This window comes from Neolamprologus multifasciatus, chromosome 5 (assembly GCF_963576455.1).
Source record: "Neolamprologus multifasciatus chromosome 5, fNeoMul1.2, whole genome shotgun sequence".
NCBI lineage: Eukaryota > Metazoa > Chordata > Actinopteri > Cichliformes > Cichlidae > Neolamprologus > Neolamprologus multifasciatus.
The window spans coordinates 37,478,936-37,502,845 of record NC_140443.1 but is presented as its reverse complement, the minus strand read 5'-3'; the positions used below and the strand labels follow the sequence as shown (position 1 = coordinate 37,502,845).

Genomic DNA, 23,910 nt, shown 5'->3' with positions numbered 1-23,910 from the left:
CGTTTGTGATTTCTCAGAAAACACACCCTGCAGTTAGCATTAGTCAGTGTGTCTGAGGCTATGAAGAAAAGCACACAGTGTATGTTCACCTGGCCTCGGGCTATTGTTTCTTTCTACACAGCGATGATTCAGAGGACAGCACACACAGCAGTTAGGATGGTAACCCTACTGCACAACCCAGGCTGCTCAGCTTTAAACTGTCAGGCCACACATGGGGCGATCGTGGCTCAAGAGTTGGGAGTTCTTCTTGTAATCGGAAGATTGCCGGTTCGAGCCCCGGCTTGGACAGTCTCGGTCGTTGTGTACTTGGGCAAGACACTTCACCTACTGCCTACTGGTGGTGGTCAGAGGGCCCGGTGGCGCCAGTGTCCGGCAGCCTCGCCTCTGTCAGTGCGCCCCAGTGTGGCTGTGGCTACAATGTAGCTGCCATCACCAGTGTGTGAATGTGTGTGTGACTGGATGTGTAAAGCGCTTTGGGGTCCTCAGGGACTAGTAAAGCTCTATACAAATACAGACCATTTACCATTTACAGAGGAGAACTGACCGAGTGACTGCAAGCTGCCATGTCCATGTCCATGTCCTGTGCTGGTACTTTAGTCATCATCACCCTTCACTCAAGCCACATGTTTACAGCCAGAAATGAGAACTAAACACAAAGTAGCAGAGGCACCTGAATTAACTTGTAGATATTTAATTAAATTAATTAAAAACTGAAATGCAGGTAAAGGAGTCTGAACAATGATTCGTTTTAATATTTCATCCTATCAGCTGCACAAACTCTACAAACACAGAATGCATTTGCTACTTTTAGCTGAAGTCAGTTTCATTTATTACTTGATCATTAATAAATATTCATTATTATTAACAATAATGTATAAATTAAATGAAAATGAGTAATGACTCCTTTCATTGAGTGTGTGTCTGGCTCTGTGAGTGTGTGTGCTGATTCATGAGTGGAGGGAGTGGTGGTGCAGGGCGTGACTCTGACACACGCTGTGTCACTATCCAGGTGAGAAATGGTTTTTAAGGCAGCGACACGAAGCAGTGCACAACTTTACACAGCAGAGCTGAACTCCCCAGCACAGCAGCTGTCTTCTTTGTTTGTTTGCCGACAGCTGCTCCTGTTTCTTCTGGACGTTTTCACAGGAGCAACACAACATGAGAATACTTTTACTACTGGCTGGTGAGATTTCCCATTTTCACTGCTGCTTTATTTCCTGTTCACTGAGTTTGTGACGTTAGCATTCCTACACACCCTGAAATAGAAAGCCTGCAGCTTTTTTATTTACTAACTAAAGAGATGGAAGTAAGCTGTAGCGGCGAACGGTTCACGATGGTGCATGACAGTCTGTCTCTGAAATCTGTGATGTTAGACATGTTGGTATCTGTCATGAAATCCTGTAAGAAGACACAAACACAGCCTATAACTACTGTGTCGAGCTGCAGTACATCTTTAAGAATAACCAGGTTATTTATAATTTTACCTGTTCTAAGTAAACCTTAATCAAACATTGATGTGCTTCATTCACGTGGTTTCATCTGACCAGTACACAGCTGTGAGTTATGACGGCCTTTGGCCTGAAAATAGACAGTACGATAGCTGCAGACCATCATCTCTGTTCCTGCTTCTAAAGCAGCATGACACTCATCTAACAGTTGTATTGTAGGTTACTCTGTATTTTAGATGCATGTTGAACAGCAGTTAATAATAAAGACGTTTCTCAGAGCCTCAGAAAGCTCAGAGTTAGGTGTGTTGTGTTCATACCTGTTCACATTCGTCCCTCCTCCTCACAGCCTCAGCCATACTGTCACACGCCCAAAATGACTGCTCATGGGGGGCATGCTACCCCCCCACAGATGACCTGCTCCTTGGCAGGGCTCACCAACTTCAGGCTTCATCTACCTGTGGCCTCACTGGCTCAGAGGTCTTCTGTACCCCGTACCAACAGGTAAGAGCGTGCTTTCCTGTTTGGGCATTTTATCTCTGTGAGCGAAGGGAAAGTTTGTGCCACTGCTCATATCACCCTTTACCAAACAAGTGAGAACTTCCAGGCATATCTGTGCAGCTGAAGGATACTCCAGTTTAAGAGCGTTTCAGGTAAAATATCCAAAAATTCAGCTTCAGTTTGTGATTTAGAGAAAACAAAGATCACAAAGAAGAAGCTGCAGCTTCACTTCAACAACGTCATATGTGACATTATTATACAAAATCACTCAAAGTGTCTCTGGCTTCCAGAAAACAGGCAAAGAGGAACAGAAATGTACACAAACTAAACCAGTGCAAACCAGACTGATAGAAGAGGTCAGGAGGACCAATGAGATTCATGTGCAACCAGTGAGGGGAGGGAAAGACAATAGCAACCGATCAGAAATAAAACCAAAGAAAAGACAACACAGAGCGTGTTGGCAGCACAGGACACTGGCTCTACAAACACAAAGATAAGAAAATATATACAAATAAACAGAGACGTAGGATGTCATTGTGTTGATGTTACTTCATAGATCACAGTATGGGCGATGTTGGATTAGCCTCAGGGAGTTAATAACTGTCTTAGGCGTGGTCCTCTGTTCATCCATTTAAATGTAACCTTGTACTTCAGACGCACACATGACGATGAAAGCCTTCGGCGTCATCAGAGAAAACAAGTCCGATCTAGTCAGGAATGCCACTTCACTGCTGGAGGTGTCAAATTTAGTATCTAATGAAAAAGAGCTGCAGAGGAAGTGTCGAAGCTGAAGGTACTCGAAGCAAAACTCTGCTCACGAACTGCTGAGGAGAAGCAAACACAGAATAAACATACAAGTCCCCACATTTAGCCCAGTAGACCAGGTGTTATCTGATGAAGGATGAGGGTGGACAGGAGGCCACGATCTTTGTGTAAGTCGAGGTGGAAGAGTGAAGAGGTGAGCACAGTGTGGCATTCACAGACAGCCATCATAGAGCGAACTCTTCATATCAACTCAATAATTCAGGCTCCTCATATTTGTTGTCCCAAAATACAAGAGCTTAGGTAACCCTGGGCCTCTAAGGCTTGTTCCAAATAACATCCTAAATAAGAAAAGAAGCGAGAAGAAGCAAGATCAGGATGAAGTTAAACACGTGTGAAAAGCTTGGAAACACATTGATTTAGGTAGTGCTGATCCCAGAGGGAACTGAGAAGATTAGAAGAGAGCAACGTTCAAAGACATATTTAATTATACATATTTACAAGAGCCATCTTTGCCTCGTAAACGTGCCCCCAGACAATTATAAAGCTGCCAGCAGAGTCCGGGGCTGTTTTAATGTGAATTAAATATTTCTATGAATAGGGGCAGCAACATCTTTAAATTTTCTGGAAAAGGATGAAAGACACTTCCCAACCCATCTTAGAGATACTGTCTCTTTCTCCAAGACAGGTTTCCTGCAAATAAATGAAATGTGCATGAAGCATTAACACTTACATTCCTGCTCCCATATGTCCATCTTCAGTTTGCCAGTGAACATCTAAATGATGCTGTAGTCAGATGAAACCAAACCCAAAATCTTTGCCATCAACTCAAGTTGTGCTGAGAAAAACCCACTATGTCCACAGTCAAGCACAGAGGTGGAAACATGCATTGGGGCTGTTTTTTTGCTAATGGTAGAGAACAACGTCACTGCGTTGAGGTGGGGCCATGTACCCAAAAACCTTGAATGTTCAGCCAGGTCACTGGAGATGAGGATGAGTTCTCCAGTGACATCTGACCAAGGACACTAACAAGTGGCTAAGGAAGAAGAACATTATAGTCATTGTAATATAAGGAGCCAGTACACTCAGCATTGCAGATTAGTGAATGTTTATTAGCACGGTGCTCCTCCCTCTGTCCTCCAAGCGTGCTGCTTAAACAGAGAAGGCAGCATTAGAGTGCTGACTGCCAGCTGTGTCAGCCAGTCTCTCCTGGCACCGCCCCCTGAACCCACGGCGCCATAACCCGGCCAATCTACAGACCTCAAGTCTATATAAAATCTTTAGAGGGAGTTGAACCTTCATTTGCCAATCAGCAGCCAAGCAGCCTCTAAAGAAAAGATTCAGAGTTTCTGTAAAGCACCATCCCTCCTGAGATCAGTGATGCGAGCTGTCAGTGAGGAAATGTTCAGCTATAAACAACACATTCACAGTTTTTCATAAACTGCACATGTCAGCACTGTAAAAAATCCCAATACTCAATATTAAATAACATATACAGTTTGCAAACCAATGCAACTGGATTTTGTTTGTTTTTTACAAAGTCCAACATTCTTTGGATGGTTGGTTCTACAGATGACTGAGAGTTTAATTCAATATAGTAAATAAACTGTGTTGTGTTTTACTAAGCTTTTACTCGGGCAAAGGTTCAGTGCTGGAACTATTAGAAATTAGAGGCCAGTCACTGGTCTCGAGTTCAGTCAGCTCAGTGGCACACTGTCCTTACATCACACATTACACTGAATCTCTTGTGGGAAAACAAAAGGTTTATTCATGTCTTTGTGTTTTTATCCTTTCAGAGGAAGATGAAATGTTGTCCGTGTGACTCCAGGAACCCAAACAGTCAGCTGGCCCACACTGTCCAGGATGTTGTGTCCACCTCAGGGCCAGACAGATGGTGGCAGTCCAAGAAAGGTGGGGGATGAAAGCAAGCAATCGTAAAGGACTAATGCATAATTCAACACTCTACTGACAAAAGTACTAATCTGCCTTCACATGCGTGTGAACTTGAGTGTTGACCCATTCTTAATAAATAGGCCAGTCAAGATCCTCTGCACCAACCCAGCTCGTTTGTGTCTTTCTGAGCAGTCATGATGACGAAGTGATGATCCCTGAAGTGTTCCCTCAAAGTTGGGAGCGTTGCCAGATGCAGAAGCGTGATTTGTCACTGCAGAGAACACTTTCTCTGGTGCTCAGTGATGTCAGGCCTGGATGCAACTGCTCAGCCATGGAAACCATTAAGCTCTCTATGCTCTCTTGAGCTAATGTGAAGGCTACGTGAAGTTTGGAGGTCTGCAGCAATTTGGCAACCTCTGTGCACGATACTCCTCATGATTCACTTCCCCCACTCTGTGATTTTACGTGGTCTACACTGAGTGGTAATATAAGAGAAACCACAAACAGTTGAGTGTGGAAAGGAAATTTCATGTATGGACTTGTTCTACAAGTAGCATACATCCCAGTATTGTGCTGGAATTCACTGAGCTCCTGAACGCAACCAAATGTTTGTAGAGTGATCTCCATTACTAAGGGCTTGATTGCATCTTGATTGCCACTTCCATGACCAACGTGCACCTTGTGGCCACCGAAGTGATTGAAACACTTGAGTATCAGGTGGCTGTAGTTGGCTGTTGCTCAGGAGATACTCTACTAACTGCTCATCTACTAATCGGAGGGTTGGTGGTTCCATCCCTGGCTGCTCCAGTCTGCGTGCCAAATAAACTTGGGCAAGATACCAAGCTGCTCTGCATCTATTGACAGAAACAGTTCAGAAAAGGGTTACTCCTGGTAGGCTTTAATCAGGCCCATGAATACAATGGGAGACAGACCCCACAGCTTTCAGGCCTGTCTTCTTTGGAAGCAGTGACCAGTTTCTATTTTTAAGATTTTCACAGAGTTAGGGTTGGATCAGGTGACCCTGAGCCCTCTGAATCTCCAGAGCATTTCTTCTTCACTTAACTCATTTCACTTACTGTCTGTTTTTAGACCACTTTGCAGTTAATCATTAGATAACAGTGTGTTTTTGTCCTACCTGTTTAAGCTCAGTCGTCATGGCTGGTTGTTAACGTCCTTTTAACAGTTTCTTTCTGTTAAAGGGAGTTTTTTCTTTCCACTGTTACCATGTGTTTGCTCATAGGGGGTCATCTTGGTGCTCCAGAGTGAAAGTGCATTATATTTAAATTGAAAACTATGTCCCCTATTAACAAGAAATAAGGAACGTCAAGTTCAGTCATGAAGCCTACTGTAGTTGCTGTTGACTGGCAGGGCCCATGATCCCTGTACAGGACCCAAAACACTTCGGGGCGTTCCAGTTCATACGCTGTCAAGTGCCCACCCGTCTCCACCTCTCCCCCTAGATATCCAATCACATAAGATCCACCAATATTTAGCCACACCCTATCATCCAGTAACATAGTGTACGCTGTTAAGTGCAGGAGGATTGCGAGGATTTATACATCGGGGAAACCAAACAACCTCTAATGAAGCGGATGGCACAACACAGAAGAGCTACCTCGTCAGGACTCTGCAGTCTATTCACACCTACAGGCCAGTGGACGCTCTTTCAATGATGAGGATGTAACATCCTGGACAGGGAGCAACGCTGGTTTGAGGGCGGAGTCAAGGAGGCCATTTACGTGAAAAGGGAAATGGCCTGCATTTGTATAGCACTTTTCTAGTCCTTAAGGACCCCAAAGCGCTTTACACTACATTCAGTCATTTGTGATGGCAGCTACATTGTAGCCACAGCTGCCCTGTGGCGCACTGACAGAGGCGAGGCTGCCGGACACTGGCGCCACTGGGCCCTCTGACCACCACTAGTAGGCAAACACGGGGTTAGTATCTTGCCCAAGGATATTTGGCATGCAGCCAGGAGGCAGCCTGGGATCGAACCACCGACCTTCTGATTAGCGGCTGACCTGCTCTGCCACCTGAGCTACAGCCACCACCAGACCATCTCTGAATGGAGGAGGGGCCTAAGGGTCCATCTGTCACCATCTTACATGCTGTGATTGCAGCCATTCCCCAACTCTCTGTGAATGGGACTCGTGGTTAATGGTTATTATATTATATGGCGTTTTTCTACTTCATCTACACACTCAAAGCGCTTTACACAACTTGCCTCATTCACATTGATTTTTATGCTCTTTCTGGGTAAGTATCTATCTAACATTTACATGCTCTGATGGATGCATCGGAGGGTTCAAATCTTGCCCATGCAGACTGGAACAGACTGGGATCGAACCCAAACCTCCAGTTGAGTAGGTGACTTGCTCCACCTCCTGAGCTAAGGGCTCTATGAATGGTACGGCATATTAATGATAATGAAACTGACCTCACAGCCCATTGTCACTCACTGGTGCTAGTTTCTGTCATTATGCAAATGTCCTGTTTATAAGGGCGGGAAACCTGCAGCCAGCTCAGACTGAAGACGTCACCTGATGAGTTACAAAACGTTACTCGACCTGAAAACGCTGCGTCCAGGTGAACAGAATCAACTGTTTTGGAACTCCCTTACCTGGATGATTGAGCATAACAGGACAAAACGAGGTGAAAGAAGGTGGGCAGGAAGATGATTGGACTAGAGTAATGATGACAGTATTGGGACTGACAGTGGTAGTGATGTAAAGAACAGGAAAGCAGGGAAACGACTGATTACAGATCTTTGTTATTGAGCTCACACATAAGCTACATTACTGCTCTGCTTTCTGTTCCTGCAGAGACGAGTCCAGTTACCCTTCAGCTCAACCTTAACAACCTGTTCCAGCTTGACAACCTGGTGCTCAACTTCAAGGTGTGACACAGTCTGTCCTTTCTAGCTTAATGAATGAATGCATCCATGTGGTTTGACTCAGTGTATGCTACTTTGCTTTATTTTGCTGGGTTTTTCTCTGCAGGGTCCTCGTCCCAGTGCCTTGGTCATAGAGAGGACACTGGACAACGGCAAAACATGGCAGCCCACCCTCTACATGGCAACAGACTGTCAAAGAGCATTTCCCAGCGTACCCACAAGAGTTCCTCTTGCCATGGACCAGACATACTGCTACACACTGCCCCCTACAGACACAAATCCATATAAAGATCACACAGTAAGGGAGAAATCGCTCCGGAATAATTATTTCACCTTCATTTTGATGATGATGTTTCCTCTTCGGGGTTTTTTTATACATTTACATAGAAGTGCATCCTTAAATACATCATTTAGTCCTGGAACAGAACAGAAACATTTCTGTTTCTTAGTTTTTATTCATTTATATTTAAAATGCATAGATCTTATTTTTATATTTGATTCATCCTTTATAAATAGACAAATACATACCAGACTGTTTGAATCTTTGTGAGTGGGAATGGCATCAACAAAAGGTTTCTAATAATGTAATGCAGTATTGTAAGATATTCTATCTGTGTACAGAATTAATATTTATGCATTTCACTTCCCCAGATTGAGTACAGTCCTTTACGTCAATACGCTTACGTCGCCGCTCCCAAAAGCCAGATGATTGAAGGTAAGTTAACAGTTCTACGGATCAACACTGGCCTCTGCATCCAGTTTAAGTGTTAGTTCAGTGACTCATAACTATTTTGTCTACAGATGTGTCTGGGTTAACAGGGCTGAGGGTGAGATTCACAGAGCTGGGTGATGTGCCTCATCTGCCAGGCAGGAGTCTCAGTAGGTTTTACGCCCTGAAAGAGATGAAGGTGATGGGCAGCTGTATGTGCCATGGACATGCTAACCGATGTCTGCCACAAGAATACAGCAGCAACCTTCTGCCCAGTACTATACAGGTCTGTATGCAGGGCATTTTACCCTTTCATGGTCCCAGGTAGTCATTCGAACGGTTTACAGTAAGCAAATAAAGTCAGATCACTTTATTTAGTCCTACTGTAAGCTCCTAATGGTTACTGTGTAATGTCAGGATGCCATTGTGTTGTATGATAGAAGCAGGTTCTTTTGCACAGTGAGGACTATCATCAGCAACACATCAACCAAAATGATTACAGTGGAAAGCCTCTAAACAATTTTAATATTACAGAGACGTTTTTGCTTTAACTGTGTCACTGGAAATTCATCATCCATCCACTTCCTCGGCCAGCTCAGGGACAACCTGACATCCATCAGCACGTCTGCAGGAAAATAAAAAAATGTTTCGATGACGCCACACTTTTGGAGACCTTATTTCCTTCTTGTGGTTTTCCTTGGTGTGGTTTTTCATGTGTTATGTGGAGATTGTTTGCCCGTGGACACGCTGAAGGATGTGAGGATTCCTGATCGTACTTTGGCTTGTGGTGATGTGTGCATGTAGTGATCATTTAAGTATTTGGGCGTGCTTGTGAAAATAGACGTTTATCGACCATCAGCTTATTCCAGTTTGTTGATCTGTTCATTGGTCTTGGCAGGTGAACGCGCAGTGTGACTGCCAGCATAACACAGCAGGTGTGAACTGTGAGCGCTGTGCTGATCTCTACAACGATGTGCCCTGGAGACCTGCAGAGGAAGGCTACACTCATGCCTGCAAACGTAGGACCTGCTACACACTCTTTAATCTAGTGTGTGTGTGTGTGTGTGTGTGTGTGTGTGTGTGTGTGTGTCTTGTAATCTCTAGCTGGAATCATTTGTGAGATGTATTTAAAGGTAAATAATAAGAATCTGTGCACACTGGCTCACCATAGACCAAAGCCCAGCTTATAAAAAAGTATAGATAAAGTTATTAATCCCTAAATTTCTTCATTTTATTATCTGGGTATGTTTTGTCCTCAGGTTGTGAGTGTAACAACCACGCACAGCGCTGCCGGTTTGACTGGGCGCTGTATGAGGCCAGTGGACAGAGGAGTGGAGGTGTGTGTGAAAGTTGTATGCACCACACCACGGGGCCAAAGTGTGACCAGTGCGCTCCAGGATACCAGCCGAACCCCCGCAGTCGAATGGATCGTCCTGACGCCTGCATACGTAAGTCCTGACATTTCTGTGCACCACGTTTCTGACTGCAGCTCACGCTGAACGTTTGTGGATAAACCGTGTTGATGTATTTGGCGCCAGGCTGCGTCTGCAGTGCCGAGGGGACAGCGAACGGCGGCCGGTGTGATGACAGCACAGGATCCTGTCAATGCAAAGTGAACGTAGAGGGTCCCCGCTGTGACCGCTGCAGGACAGGATACTACGGTCTGAGCTCCTCCAACCCTCTGGGCTGCACTAGTGAGTCACACATTGAAGCTTAGCTTGGTGCTGCAGCAAACATGGAATCTTTGCTTTTACTGAAACTAATTAAAAGCCTGTAAACTATATTAACTTTCACTGATGTTCATATAGTACTTTATATCATTACTGTAAGAATACAGATGTTAATATCATTTAGTTTAATGTTTGCAGCATGCAGATCTCCATCAGACTCTGCTCTTTTCTAGAGTGTTCCTGTTCTCCACACGGCTCCCTTTCAGACGTCTGTGATCCGTCGACTGGCCAGTGTCTCTGTCGTCCCCACTTCCACGGCATTACCTGCAACGTGTGTGTGAAAGGCTACTGGAAGCTAAACATGTCAGAAACCTGCAAACCCTGCGGCTGTGATGCCACCAAGTCAACCACTGATTCCTGTGATCAGGTATGACGCAAAGGCCTTTCAGTGAGATCATCAGCTGCTGTAATGCTGCAGCCTAAGACAGCGGTCTCCAACCTTTTTTGCGCCACGGACCGGTTTATGCCCGACAATATTTTCATGGACTGGCCTTTAAGGTGTCGCGACAAAATAAAACTAGTACTGGTACCGAAAAAAAGAAGATTTATTCATAACACACTTGAAAAGACCCAGGAAAACCGAGTTAACGATAAAAACGATAACAAAATAACGCTGAAAACCGATAAAAACCCTGAAAAATATACATTTCACACCTGAGCCTCAACTCTCACGGCCCGGTACCAAACGACTCACGGACCAGTACCGGTCTGGGGCCCGGGGGTTGGGGACCACTACTCCGCTGGCCTAAGACATAAACTGTGTGTATCCAGCTCTTTCCATCCAGAGCAGTCAAAAGTGTGTTTGTTTTTAAAGCATTTACAATATAGTTATTAATTGAATTAAAGATTCATTAAATGGTAAATGGCCTGTATTTGTATAGCGCTTTACACTACGTTCAGTCATCCACACGTTCACACACTGGTGATGGCAGCTACATTGTAGCCACAGCTGCCCTGGGGCGCACTGACAGAGGCGAAAGGTAAATTTATTAATGACCCTCAAATGTCGTCTACAACTGTTTGTTTATGTAGCTAAAAACTGAATTTTCCCAGTCCCGGATGACCGAGAGCCTACAAAGACTAACTTTATCTTCACTTTGAATTCACTCCTGAAAATGACAGTTAAGAAGTTGTTTACACCTGGTGTGACTTAGAAAGTACTGGTGTTGCTATGAGATATGATCGTAGCGAGGATGCAAATATTCTGTCTTTGTCTCATCATCACAGATTATATCGAGTTCGTTTGTCTTCTCTGGAAAATAATGAAATGTTGTTTTTGTTCAGCTGACTGGTCAGTGTCAGTGCAGATCAGGCTTTGGAGGCCGAACGTGTACAGAGTGCCCTGATAACACATATGGAGACCCTCTGAAAGGCTGCCAGCGTAAGTCCACCACTCGTTTGGGAGTTTTCTTTCAGTTCAGTATCATTTATATAGTGCCAGATCACAACGAGGGTAATGGTGAAACATTGTAAGGTAGAGAGGAAACTTGCTTCCCAGCATGGATCATTTATGATTCACTGCTGAACTTCAAAGTGTGTTCACTTACAAAGATGTGAACGTCATTTTTATGGTAGTTGTTGACTTTCAATGATTTCTTTGAACTGTTCTTTTTCCAAGATGAAACGATTGCACAGTATACATCTTTAATAACTTTAAAAAATACGTTTGTTCTCAGATCCATGTATGGTCAAAATGAAATATTTGCATACACTCACACGTATCTTTTCATATGTGGTGCTGACAGTGTTTTAACTTGACGAGGCCAGGACTTTGGTTAGTGATCATAGAGAACAAGAGGAAAGTCTCAGGAATTCATTGAAGACATAATAAGGAGAGTTATAGATCTGCAGAACTTGGGGAGGTCTGCTGGACTTATTCCAAAACAACTGCAGATTACATGAGGGGAAATTAGGATGTTCAGTAATAATCCAGGAACCACCAAGCCTCAAGCCTGCTGCGAACTGGAAGCTGCTGGTACATCAGTGTCCACAGCAAAGCCACTGAAGTCCTCACGGAAGATGGACTCAAGTTTAACTGGCACTCGTAGCTGCCACATGGTTCAGCCAAATGCCTTCTGGAGATACATTATTTGGTCAAATGAGACAAAGATTGAGCTCGTGACTGGTTACAATGACACATGTTTGGAGGGGTGAGACGCTCAAACCAAAGAACACTGAAGCAACTGTAATCATACTCTGGAGCTACTTCACTGCCAGTGGCATTGTTAGATTGTCCAAAGTAGATAAAAGTCTAAAAGTTATTCAAATTTACCTCAAATCAGTAGAATGGTTGAATCTTGGACACGACTTGGTGTTACAGCAGGACAATGAAACACAATCAATCCACCCGAGAAAAAAGAAGAGTTCAAAGAAATCATCAAAAGCCAAATTTAAAAAGAATTTAATGTAAGCCCTCTGAGCATGGCTGAATGTCTGCAACATTTCCATTTTGAAAAACGCTTCGTAACTGATCTGCATGACTGTCCTCTGTGTTAGCCTGTGACTGTGATGCCGATGGAACCCTCCCAGGAGTTTGTGACAAGCAGTCGGGATCCTGTTTCTGCCGACCGGGCGTCTCTGGAGCTCGCTGCGACTCCTGCAGTCGTGACCGCTGCGACTCCTTCCCTGACTGTGAGATGTGTCCCTCCTGCTTCTTCAGCCTAAAGGCTCAGCGAGAGAATGTCAGCTCGGTCCTGTCGAGACTTGCTTCCAGATTATCGTCTCAGTCTGGAGGCGGCGCTGACTTTGGGCCCCGCATCAGTAACCTGGAGGCCACTTTGAAAGCGATCCAGAACTCCATGTCCTTGTCACCCATCACTGATACACGTGATGCTCTTTCTAAGCTGAAGGAGCTCAGGTGGGAAACTGCTGAAGAACTTAATTCTAACAAATACGAATCACCCTTAAATTCGATCACCTTACACTGTTTTTTCATTGATAATATCATCTCCAGGTACCAGCTTGATAATGACCTTTCACCCCTGACAAAAACTCCTGGTCTGGACTCTGAGCTGGACAAACTGCAGGACCTGCTGGAACGCTTCACGCTGGAGTACAATGCCAAGAAAAATGCCACAGAGAACATCAACAATATAGGTCAGGAAAGACTAAGCATTCGCTGCAATTCCACAGATGTGGCTGATGACTATTCATGTATCACAACAGCATGAAATCCACTCATGTAGACTTGTCCTGTCTTTGCAGGGGCATTCAACACCATCAGATACGCCTACGATAACTCGACAGATGCCACCAAAAAAGTTGAGGCCGGGAAAAATACCATAAAGGAATCAACTATTGTCCGAGGAAAAACTGAGGACATTCCGAGCAAAGTACAGCCGGCCAACACCAGAGATCTGGATAAACTGAACAACAGCATGGCCTCCCAACCCAACCTCACTCCTGTTGCCAAACAAGTAACTAGGACTGATCTTGCTTTATGTTTCAGAAAAAAAACTTCTTGATCTACTGTTTAGCTGACTTGCAGCAAATGAGTAAAACTGAAAGATTATTATCTTAAATAAGCATCCATATGTGTCATATTTCTCAGTGTGAGCATAATCCAGGCCATTAATTATAATCTTTCTTGTTTGTCCTGAGTGCATGGAAAGTTCGTTTTCTGTCATTCAGACTAGTAATCGTCATTGCCCTCCACCTCTAACTCTGTTTTTCAGGTGTGTGGCAGTGTTCACTCCGAGTCCTGCACACCTCTCCAGTGTGAAATTGGAGATTTGTGCCCACCAGGGGGAGACGCACCCTGTGAAAAGGGGGGAAAGTGTGTGGGTGCTCTGCCTCTGAGCAAGAAGGCAGACGCTGATGCCAATGATGTGAGGGAGGGACTGGACAAACTCTCTGGGAGGATCACCGATGCTGCAGAGAAGGTAGACACTTACAGCTACATACAAATAATGCGTTTTGTGATTCACACAAGTCATTCTTAATCTGTTTACACATCTCAAGCAGTTATTCAATGTCAATGTGTGCACAGCTGCAGAAAACACAGGAGATGACCAATCAGGTGAGGCAGTCTGCAGAGAAGCTGTCCAGTAAGCTGCAGCAGGCCAGAGATAAACTCGAAGACGACCTAAATGAGACACGCAGCGTTGTGAAAGAGCTCAAAGACTTCCTGTCAGGTTTGTTGGATGAGTGAAACCACTTTGAGATGGAGGGGGAAACTTCTTTGGGTGTAACAGAAGGTGATGCTGAGATCAGTCACCCTTTAAACACCACCACAGTGTAAACTCCAGCTCCAGTACTAAACTCTAGCTTTTCCTATTTTGGTGACCAGACCCATCCGCTAACCTGACCCATGTCCAGGAGGTGAGCGACTGGATCCTGAATGCCAAGCTGCCCCCCAGATTGGCAGGGCTTAAAGGGAAGCTGCAGGAGCTGAAGGATCTGACAGCCAATCTACCAGACAGCACAGCGGTGCTGAAGGAAGCTGAGCCACAGTTAGATGCAGCCAAGAAACTGCTACAGGATGCACAGGACGCCAGGTTGATGCTCGCACTTCACTGTCAAACTGTTGAATAAGATGCTCCTTTTTTAAAGAATCATCAGCTTTGCTCCCACTGTTTGTACAGACCAAGCACCGAACACATGCTTGTACAGCTATACCGCGTGAATTTCCCTAATGCAGAACTAACAAAGTCTATGTCTTCATGAATATGAGTATTAGTGCCTTACATTTAATCAGAGATTAGTTTTTCCAGACTGTTTTAATCCAGTCCTTATTTTTTGTCGTTTTTACCCATCAGTCCTTCAAACTAACGGTTTCTGTGGTTGCAGGGACACAGCACTGGGTGTGAAGGCTGATGTTGATGGGCTGCTGGCAGGCTTCGCCTCAGTGAGCCCTTCCCTTGCTGAGCTGGAACACAAATTGCAAGACAAAATGAATGTCATAGAGACCTTGAATAACAACCTTACTAAGGTAGAAAGCGTAGATGAAACAATGGTCTATTTATTACAATAAAAACTGCTTATAGGCTGAGTTTGGATGGGTTTTCTTCATACAGGCCAAAGACCAGCTGGTGCCAGTAGAGAAGGCTCTGGACGATGTAGCAACACTGATAAAGCCAATGAAACCCCAGCTGGAAAAGCTGAGAGACCTGCTGCAGGATGGAGGTCAGCAGGCTGAAGATGCACGGGACAATGCAGAAAAAGCTGATAAAGAAGCAGCTGCTGGAAACCAGGTAAAAGATCTGCTGCAGCTGCTTTAGACTGACAGACGAGCATCGACTTTAATAAGGAAGAACAAGAACCCAGTGTAAGCTTCTATTTGCATTTATCAGTCATCTGTAAACGTGAATATAAATGAATATAATGAGTGTCCGCACACTTGAAAGCTCATAGTGTGTTTTTGCAGTGCAGTCAGCTGTAAATGTGCTGAGTTGCAGACTGGTTCTGTGGGTCGTTGTTCTTCATGCTGCTGAATTAAGTCGTGGATATCTTCGGTAACAGATTGTCGCTAACATTTAATGAAAATGCTTTCTTCTCAGTATTTGTTTATATTTTTAAAATTACAAATTTAAATAAAAGTGAAGAATTCACATTTCAGGTAGGCCAGATTAAACTGTAGCTAGGTTTATTTAGCTCCTATTTAATTCAGGTCTTCCAATTACTTCTACTTCTGTGTATATAATGAAGCATCACATATGCAGACTGCTTCTACCAACATTTCTGAAGGAATGGGTTGCTTTAAGAGGCTGAGTGAATTCCAGCGTGTTACTGGGACACGATGTCACCTGTGCAACCAGTCCAGGTGTGAAATTTCCTCACTGCTAAATATTCCAAATGTTAGTGGTATTTAAAAAACGGAAGCGACTGACAGGAACTCAACCATGAAGTGGTAGGCCATGTACAATCACAGAGTGAGGTCAGCAGAGGCTGAAGCACATAGTTCATCACTACAGGACTCCAAACTTCATGTGACCGTGAGATTAGCTCATGAACAGTCCACAGAGAGTTTCACAGACTGGGTTTCTATGGCTGAGCAACTGCAGCCTAGACTGACATCCAGCACAATGCAAAGCGTTGGATGCAGTGGTGTCAAGCACGAGGCTACAAAGGCTCTAAAGCAGGGTTCAGTGACTGCCAGAGGAATTCTGTGCCAAGTGTAAAGTTTGGGGGAATTATTGTGTAGCATTATTTTTCAGGAGTTGTGTTCTCCCCTTAATTCTAGTGGAAGGACTTCTTCCTGCTTCAGCGTGCCAATGCATTTCAGACTATTTTGTGAGAACACTCGGGAGATGGTCTGTGCACCAGAGCTCAAAGCAAGGTCCATAAACACAAGCATGAGTGAGTTTGGTGCAGAATGAGTAAAACTCACACTAAGAGTTGTGCAACTTCAGTGTTTGACCTCACTAATGTGCTTCTGGAAGAATGGTCAACATTCCCATAAACACACTCCTGAACCTTGTGGAAAGTCTTCCTATAAGACTTGAAGCAAAGGTTTGGCAACATCATATTAAACGCTATGGATTAAGAATAAGAAGGCCACAACTGAGTGCCATATTATGTGTGTACTTGTAGAACCTGTTGACTTTGGAGAAGCACCTTGACCATCTTAAAGAGAAAGATGTTCCCGGGACAGATGGTGAGACGGAGCCAGCGGGGGATCGACTGAACAAACTGCAGCAGGATGCTGGAGCTCTGGCTAACATAACCAAAAACATGCTGCAGGCTCTAGACGGTAATTTAACCAACATTTCCACTAAAAGAAAAAAATTCACTCAATGCATCCTCAGTTCATTGGGGAAAGTTTAGTCATATTTAGTCATTTAGTCACATTTAGTCATAAAGCATAAAGTGTTGATTGTGAGGTTAGTTAGTAGCTACTTGACTAGCATGTAAAAGTAGGTAATTTTGGGAGCATGAAAGTTTTCATATCAACAGTACAGTTTGAATTTTTACAGGTAACTTTGTTGTTGCGTGCTCCTACCATGAGCTCACCCCCGCTGACTTGGTGGTCTAATATTTTGCTTCTGTGGACATTCTGTGTGGCGCTCTCTAATGACTAAATATATCAGAAATACAGTTCTACCGTCCTGACACAGACAGTGTGTCCCACTCCCTGTAATGATCCTTGTGTTTGTTTTCTTCTAGGAAAAGCCGACTCCATCCAAAGACTGCAGGACAAGATAGTTCAGAAATCAACAAAGCTTGAACAGCTCAATGTCGAACTTAAAACACTTCTGACACAACTCCGTAAGAAAGCTGACGATCTCAGTGCCTGCCAGGGCTGAGTTCACATGTAGCAGTGCAGTTAGTATGTAACTGTAATATAACACTGTCTGAGGAATTACAACCATTTTTATACATACTCTCTATTTTAAAGACTCAAAAGTAATTGGACAGTTGACTGACAGGCAGTTTCATGGCTGCACGCGACATGTTGCTCATTAAAAAGCTGAAAGATTTGATCCCAAATGATACATTTATATTTAGTGGCTGTTCACAAGAACTATGAGCTCCGAGATAAGTAAGTAGAGGCTGTCATTAAAAATCAAAATAAATCAGACAGACAGATTAGAAACAATAAAACTAGCTCACAAATTAAAAATTTTGTGAGTTTTCATTTTAGACAATGTAATTCCTGCACAGGTGAATAACAGCATGAAAGACTTTGATTATCTGAAATACCCTGTGGTGGTGTACAGACGCAGTATTCATAGGTATAAGTATGAATATGCAGTATACTCACTGTACCTTCTACTGCTGTTTCTGATGTCGTCGTGCTTAGAGACCAAATTTACTCCAGCATGTACAGGTTACTCAGACCTGCGCTGTACCAGCCGCCTTTGAATGAGAAACATACGACAAGCTTTAATGAAAATGAATTTCAGCATCATGAACACCAAAGCTGATGTTTTTGGTCCTATTTGTATTTGTGCCAGTCACATCTCTCATGGTTTCTAGAGTCATATTGCTGCCTGTATATTTATCACTAATCTGCAATCTGTTTCAACAAAGTTTCATGTTCACAGCAACACTGCATTTTTCCAAAGTGGATAAAGGCTGAATGTTCCCTTCTTTACTGATTTGAATCGGTTGTTCATGCATAACAAACAGGAACACAACAGATTTAGTGAGAAAATGGTTGTTTGCTTGTTTTAAATGGCTGTATTTAATTGTTTCTATAATTTATAAAACTGTATTTCACTACATTTGTGGAATAAAATCTATTCTTTATATCAACTTGTGTCATTTGATGAGTTCAGTTTTTTTTAACAAGAGCAGTTGGGAAACATCAGAATCAGTGGCGGTCGTAGCCTGTTTGGCGCCCTGGGCGAACACACCCTCTGGCGCCCCCCCCACACACACACACATACACACATACAGACAAAACATATTAAGGACATTAACATAAAGCTGTTGTACACACACACACACATATGAAGAGAGAGAGAGTATGCATAGTATGCAAATGGCTACCAAACAGCCATCATAATTCATCATACAATGAGAACAGGACAAATCAACATTTGACAATGACTAATTAATATTAAAATCTGTAACATAATGTATTGTTTGGAGTTTAGTCTGTTACTGTTGCTATTTTTACCATTTCTTCTTGGAGCAACTGTAACCCACATAATTTCCTTAGGGATTAATAAAGTATTCTTATTCTTTCAGGATGACCTGCCATTATCCAATGACACATCTTCTTGCATCTTTTGCTCGTTTCTCCTCTCCCTTCTCTTTTTTCTACACTGAGCACCTGATGGCTTTGAACTTTTCTTGTCCATCTTCCATTGGTTTTAATTTTGCGCTCCAGTATGAACACCCATCCCTCAACCCGAGGATCACCACAACATAACCTAACACACCTACACCTTAGTTCACAGATTCACTTTGTCTAAGGTTTATTTCTGAGATTTCACACAACCCAGGATTCAAATCATGAATACATAATGGGCTTGGATTTGCAACATTATGAATGAAATGCGCTCTATTTAAATCATCAAACTGTAAAATATAAATTTTAAATTGTTATTGATCCCTTTACCCCGAGTCCTAAAGTGTATATTTATTTTCTTACTCTTCTTATATTTATTGTTTGTTTACTTGCACTGCTGTAACTGGAGCCTCGTCATCTCTTCTCTCTACTGGACTGTATGTAGCAGAGATGACAATAAAGTTTACTTTGACTTCAGCAGCGAGCAGGCGCACCGAGGGCTCGCTGCTGAAGTCAGCGAGCCCTCGGTGCGCCTGCTTTTCTCACTTTTCGCTTATAGAATTTCGAAAAAACATCGGTGCAAATTATAAGTCTGTATCATGATGTCTGGTGTTTTCGTGTTTGTTGGTTTGTTTTTATTTTGCGAGTTGGTCATTAGATGCTGCTCCAGCCAGCCAGTGAATCCCACGCCGCCCCGCCCTCTCCGCAAGCAGCAGGCACACCTCGCAAACGGAGGGCGCCCTTACTCCCAGCAAATGGGCGATAGAAAACCGATCGGTGCCTGTGCCATTCTCAATATGCGCTGGCATGACGTCGGGGCAGCATGAATACGAGCAATTTTTATTTTTATTTTTTGCCGATGCCTGTGATGCCGCCCCCCACCACGGTGCCGCCCCAGGCAACCGCCCGTGTCGCCCGTATCAAAAACCGCTACTGATCAGAATAACGTGTACGACATGTACGTGTAACATTGTAGTGACAAATAAAGGCTCATCATCATCAGTACTGCAGTATCAGTGAATTCAACTCAAAATGTAATTTAAGCTCATTAAAAAATGCCATCCATCGTAACTGAAAAGTGGCAGTAGACAAAATCATTAACATAATACAGAATGGAAGAAAAAAGTGAGCTGAGTTCAGGTGAAGGAATCTTTTCCTCAACTTTGGCTGACTTCCCCCGTGAGCCACAAACACAGAGAGCGCCTTCTTGCCTTGTTTTGTCGTGCAGCTATTGGTCTTGTGTTCCAGCGGGGTTTTGTACTTTAATAAACCCAACATAAATTGGTCCTTCGATTGCCGGATTCCAAAATCTACATTCACCGAGGAGGAGAACGATGCGCCGAAGTCTGACGTCAGCCAGGACTCATAGGCACACCTGCAGAAAAGACCTGGAACGTAAATTCATGGCCAGTCCGGTGATATAGCGTCTGTTTTCTTCTCCTCGATGAACGCTGATTGACGGGATCCGAGGCCCATACTGCGCACAAAACAACACCAAGTAAGTTGAAAGAGGGCGACTCTATAACCGTGTGACTGTGTTGTTTTTGTTTCACCGCTGTGTGGGGTGACAAACAGAAGTCTTTACTGCTGTGTGGGATAAAGCCACAGTCTGGGACTGTGTGGCGCCCAGTGTCACGTGTAGGGGCTCGTCGCCGCTGTGTATTTGATTAAAGCCCACAGGCGTTTGATCATTTAGACCAGCTTTTTGTTGAATTTCTCTAGCGAATGCTTGTGCTTGATAGTCATTAAAAGCGGGGTGCAGAAGGTGGGCAAGACTTATAGCAAAACATAACTTATTCGCTGGGTTATGGACAACGTATAAAAAATGCCTTTTCTTTTTCACAATTTTGTTGTTGAGTATGTGTCTAAGCAATCTCTTTTAGTGATGGGATTTCCAGCTCTTTTTAGAGAACCGGCTCTTTCGGCTCCGAACCGGCCCTTTAGTTTGTTTTGTTGCTTTAATTAATTTATTATTAACAACAATATAAAATTATTCACAAAAGGAATTACCAATGTAAAAAAAGAGTGGATTTATTTATATATGTTTATATATAAATATATGCGGTGGCCCCTAGAGACAAAACACGTACAAACTCCAAAACATATTTCTAGCGTTAACTGAACTTCCAAAGCAGAGCTACCTAGATCACTTAAATTACACAATTGAAAGCATATGTGTGTTGTTTATGTATTTATACACACGCATTCATATATATTCAAATAATTTAAAAAAAATGTTCATTTACCTGTTACTACCAAACACCAAATCCGGTCGTTGGTACTTGCTGGCTTGTGTAGCCACTACGTAACAAAAGCTCAACACTGCCCCCTAGCATCCTGGAGCACTTCTGTTGTCTTTTGTAAGCGTTTTGGAGTTTTTACGTTCTTCGGGGTTTGTACGTTCTTCAGGGTTAGTGCGTGGTTTGGAGTTTGTGCGTGCTTCGGGGTTTGTGCGTGCTTCGGGATTTGTACGTGCTTTGTCTCTGGGAGCCACCGTAAATATACTTTTATTTATTCACTCCACATAAAATGTAATAAATAAATCATATAATACAAAAATCAAATATTCACATTTCAACTTTTAACAATTTAAATTTTCAGCTTTTTCCTTTTGAACAACTTTAAAGTGAAACAACACAAAACACTGCAAATCACAACACAATTAAATATAAATTAAAATATGAAAACAAAAAGAAGATGCACATTCTCTGTCATATGGACCTGCATGAATAAACTTTCTGAATCCTTTATCATCTGCAACTTAAAATAGTTGTGGATGATTACTATACCTTTCTAATGTGACGTTTTTGTCCCTGGCTCTCTTTCTCTGTCTCTCTCCCTCCTGCTCTGTTCCTGTGCTACTGCGACTGTAACTACCGCCCCTCCCCCCTCTGCCCAGCAAAAAGCACAAGGCTCGAATGCAGAGTGAAGCGGAAAAAAGTGCGAGAGAGAGGCTGAGAGAAAGAAAAAAAAAAAAACACAAAAAAAACCCGCACGGCTCGCGATAAGGAGCCGGTTCGCGTCGTTCACGTCAAAGATCCGGCTCTAAGAGCCATTTCGTTCGCGACCGACACATCGCTAATCTCCTTCCACTACCGGTTGGGGGTCTAACGATCTGAGCTACGAGCTCAAGCGAGCCATCACACACGAGCGACCATTTTGACTGTAGACTGGGACTGTCTCAAGAATAAGTCTTGCCAGCCCTTGTGATCGGGTGGCACCGCCCACCAGGGGTTTGAAAGAAAGAAGAAAAAACCCGGACCGGGCCGCCTGGCCACCCTTTGTGCGGGTGTCCGCTCCCCAGGCTCCGAAAGCCTTGCCAGCCATTGTGATCGGGTGGCACCGCCCACCAGGCGTGTTAAAGAAAAAAGAAAAAAACCAGACCGGGCCGCCTGGCCACCCTTTGTGCGGGTGTCCGCTCCCCAGGCTCCGAAAGCCTTGCCAGCCCTTGTGATCGGGTGGCACCGCCCACCAGGGGTTTGAAAGAAAGAAGAAAAAACCCGGACCGGGCCGCCTGGCCACCCTTTGTGCGGGTGTCCGCTCCCCAAACTCCGAAAGCCTTGCCAGCCCTTCTGATCGAGTGGCACCACCCACCAGGCGTGTGAAAGAAAGAAGAAAAAACCCAGACCGGGCCGCCTGGCCACCCTTTGTGCGGGTGTCCGCTCCACAGGCTCCGAAAGCCTTGCCAGCCCTTGTGATCGGGTGGCACCGCCCACCAGGTGTGTGAAAGAAAGAAGAAAAGAAGAAAAAACCCGGACCGGGCCGCCTGGCCACCCTTTGTGCAGATGTCCTCTCCCAAGGCTCCGAAAGCCTTGCCAGCCCTTGTGATCGGGTGACACCGCCCACCAGGCGTGTGAAATAAAGAAGAAAAAACCCGGACCGGGCCGCCTGTCCACCCTTTGTGCGGGTGTCCGCTCCCCAGGCTCCGAAAGCCTTGCCAGCCATTGTGATCGGGTGGCACCGCCCACCAGGCGTGTTAAAGAAAAAAGAAAAAAACCAGACCGGGCCGCCTGTCCACCCTTTGTGCGGGTGTCCGCTCCCCAGGCTCCGAAAGCCTTGCCAGGCCTTGTGATCGGGTGGCAGCGCCCACCAGGCCTGTGAAAAAAAGAAGAAAAAACCCGGACTGGGCCGCCTTGCCACCCTTTGTGCGGGTGTCCGCTCCCCAGGCTCCGAAAGCCTTGCCAGCCCTTGTGATCAGGTGGCACCGCCAACCAGGCTTTTTTAAGAAAGAAGAAAAGAAGAAAAAACCCGGACCGGGCCGCCTGGCGACCCTTTGTGCGGGTGTCCGCTCCCCAGGCTCCGAAAGCCTTGCCAGCCATTGTGATCGGGTGGCACCGCCCACCAGGCGTGTGAAAAAAAGAAGAAAAAACCCTGGACCGGGCCGCCTGGCCACTCTTTGTGGGGGTGTCCGCTCCCCAGGCTCCGAAAGCCTTGCCAGCCCTTGTGATCGGGTGACATCACCCACCAGGCGTGTGAAATAAAGAAGAAAAAACCCGGACCGGGCCGCCTGGCCACCCTTTGTGCGGGTGTCCGCTCCCCAGGCTCCGAAAGCCTTGCCAGCCATTGTGATCGGGTGGCACCGCCCACCAGGCGTGTTAAAGAAAAAAGAAAAAAAACAGACCGGGCCGCCTGGCCACCCTTTGTGCGGGTGTCCGCTCCCCAGGCTCCGAAAGCCTTGCCAGGCCTTGTGATCGGGTGGCACCGCCCACCAGGCCTGTGAAAAAAAGAAGAAAAGAAAAAACCCGTACCGGGCCGCCTGGCCACCCTTTGTGCGGGTGTCCGCTCCCCAGGCTCCGAAAGCCTTGCCAGCCCTTGTGATCCGGTGGCACCGCCCACCAGGCGTGTGAAAGAAAGAAGAAAAGAAGAAAAAACCCGGACCGGGCCGCCTGGCCACCCTTTGTGCTGGTGTCAGCTTCCCAGGCTCCGAAAGCCTTGCCAGCCCTTGTGATTGGGTGGCACCGCCCACCAGGCGTGTCAAAGAAGGAAAAAAAACCCGGACCGGGCTGCCTGGCCACCCTTTGTGCGGTTGTCCGCTCCCCAGGCTCCGAAAGCCTTGCCAGTCCTTTTGATCGGGTGGCACCGCCCACCAGGCCTGTGAAAGAAAGAAGAAAAGAAGAAAAAACCTGCACCGGGCCGCCTGGCCACCCTTTGTGCGGGTGTCCGCTCCCCAGGCTCCGAAAGCCTTGCCAGTCCTTGTGATCGGGTGGCACCGCCCACCAGGCGTGTGAAAGAAAGAAGAAAAGAAGAAAAAACCCGGACCGGGCCGCCTGGCCACCCTTTGTGCGGGTGTCCGCTCCGCA

General features: G+C 45.0%; 2 protein-coding genes across 2 annotated transcripts in view; one reads left to right on the top strand and one right to left on the bottom strand.

The window, feature by feature from the left end:
• sypl2a (synaptophysin-like 2a) overlaps positions 1-23,910 on the bottom strand; it is a 495,265-nt gene that overhangs the window by 238,910 nt on the left and 232,445 nt on the right. The window lies entirely within an intron of this gene.
• Positions 1,075-18,155, top strand: lamb3 (laminin subunit beta 3). The gene is made up of 22 exons (XM_085160304.1): positions 1,075-1,183; positions 1,795-1,949; positions 4,505-4,619; positions 7,424-7,497; positions 7,601-7,792; positions 8,146-8,209; positions 8,296-8,489; positions 9,102-9,222; positions 9,463-9,651; positions 9,742-9,897; positions 10,107-10,300; positions 11,218-11,314; positions 12,430-12,790; positions 12,887-13,029; positions 13,138-13,349; positions 13,608-13,814; positions 13,922-14,066; positions 14,222-14,429; positions 14,722-14,863; positions 14,949-15,125; positions 16,465-16,624; positions 17,038-18,155. The coding sequence occupies exons 1-22, from the start codon at positions 1,159-1,161 to the stop codon at positions 17,175-17,177; spliced, it is 3,471 nt and encodes a 1,156-aa protein (XP_085016430.1). The 5' UTR covers positions 1,075-1,158; the 3' UTR covers positions 17,178-18,155.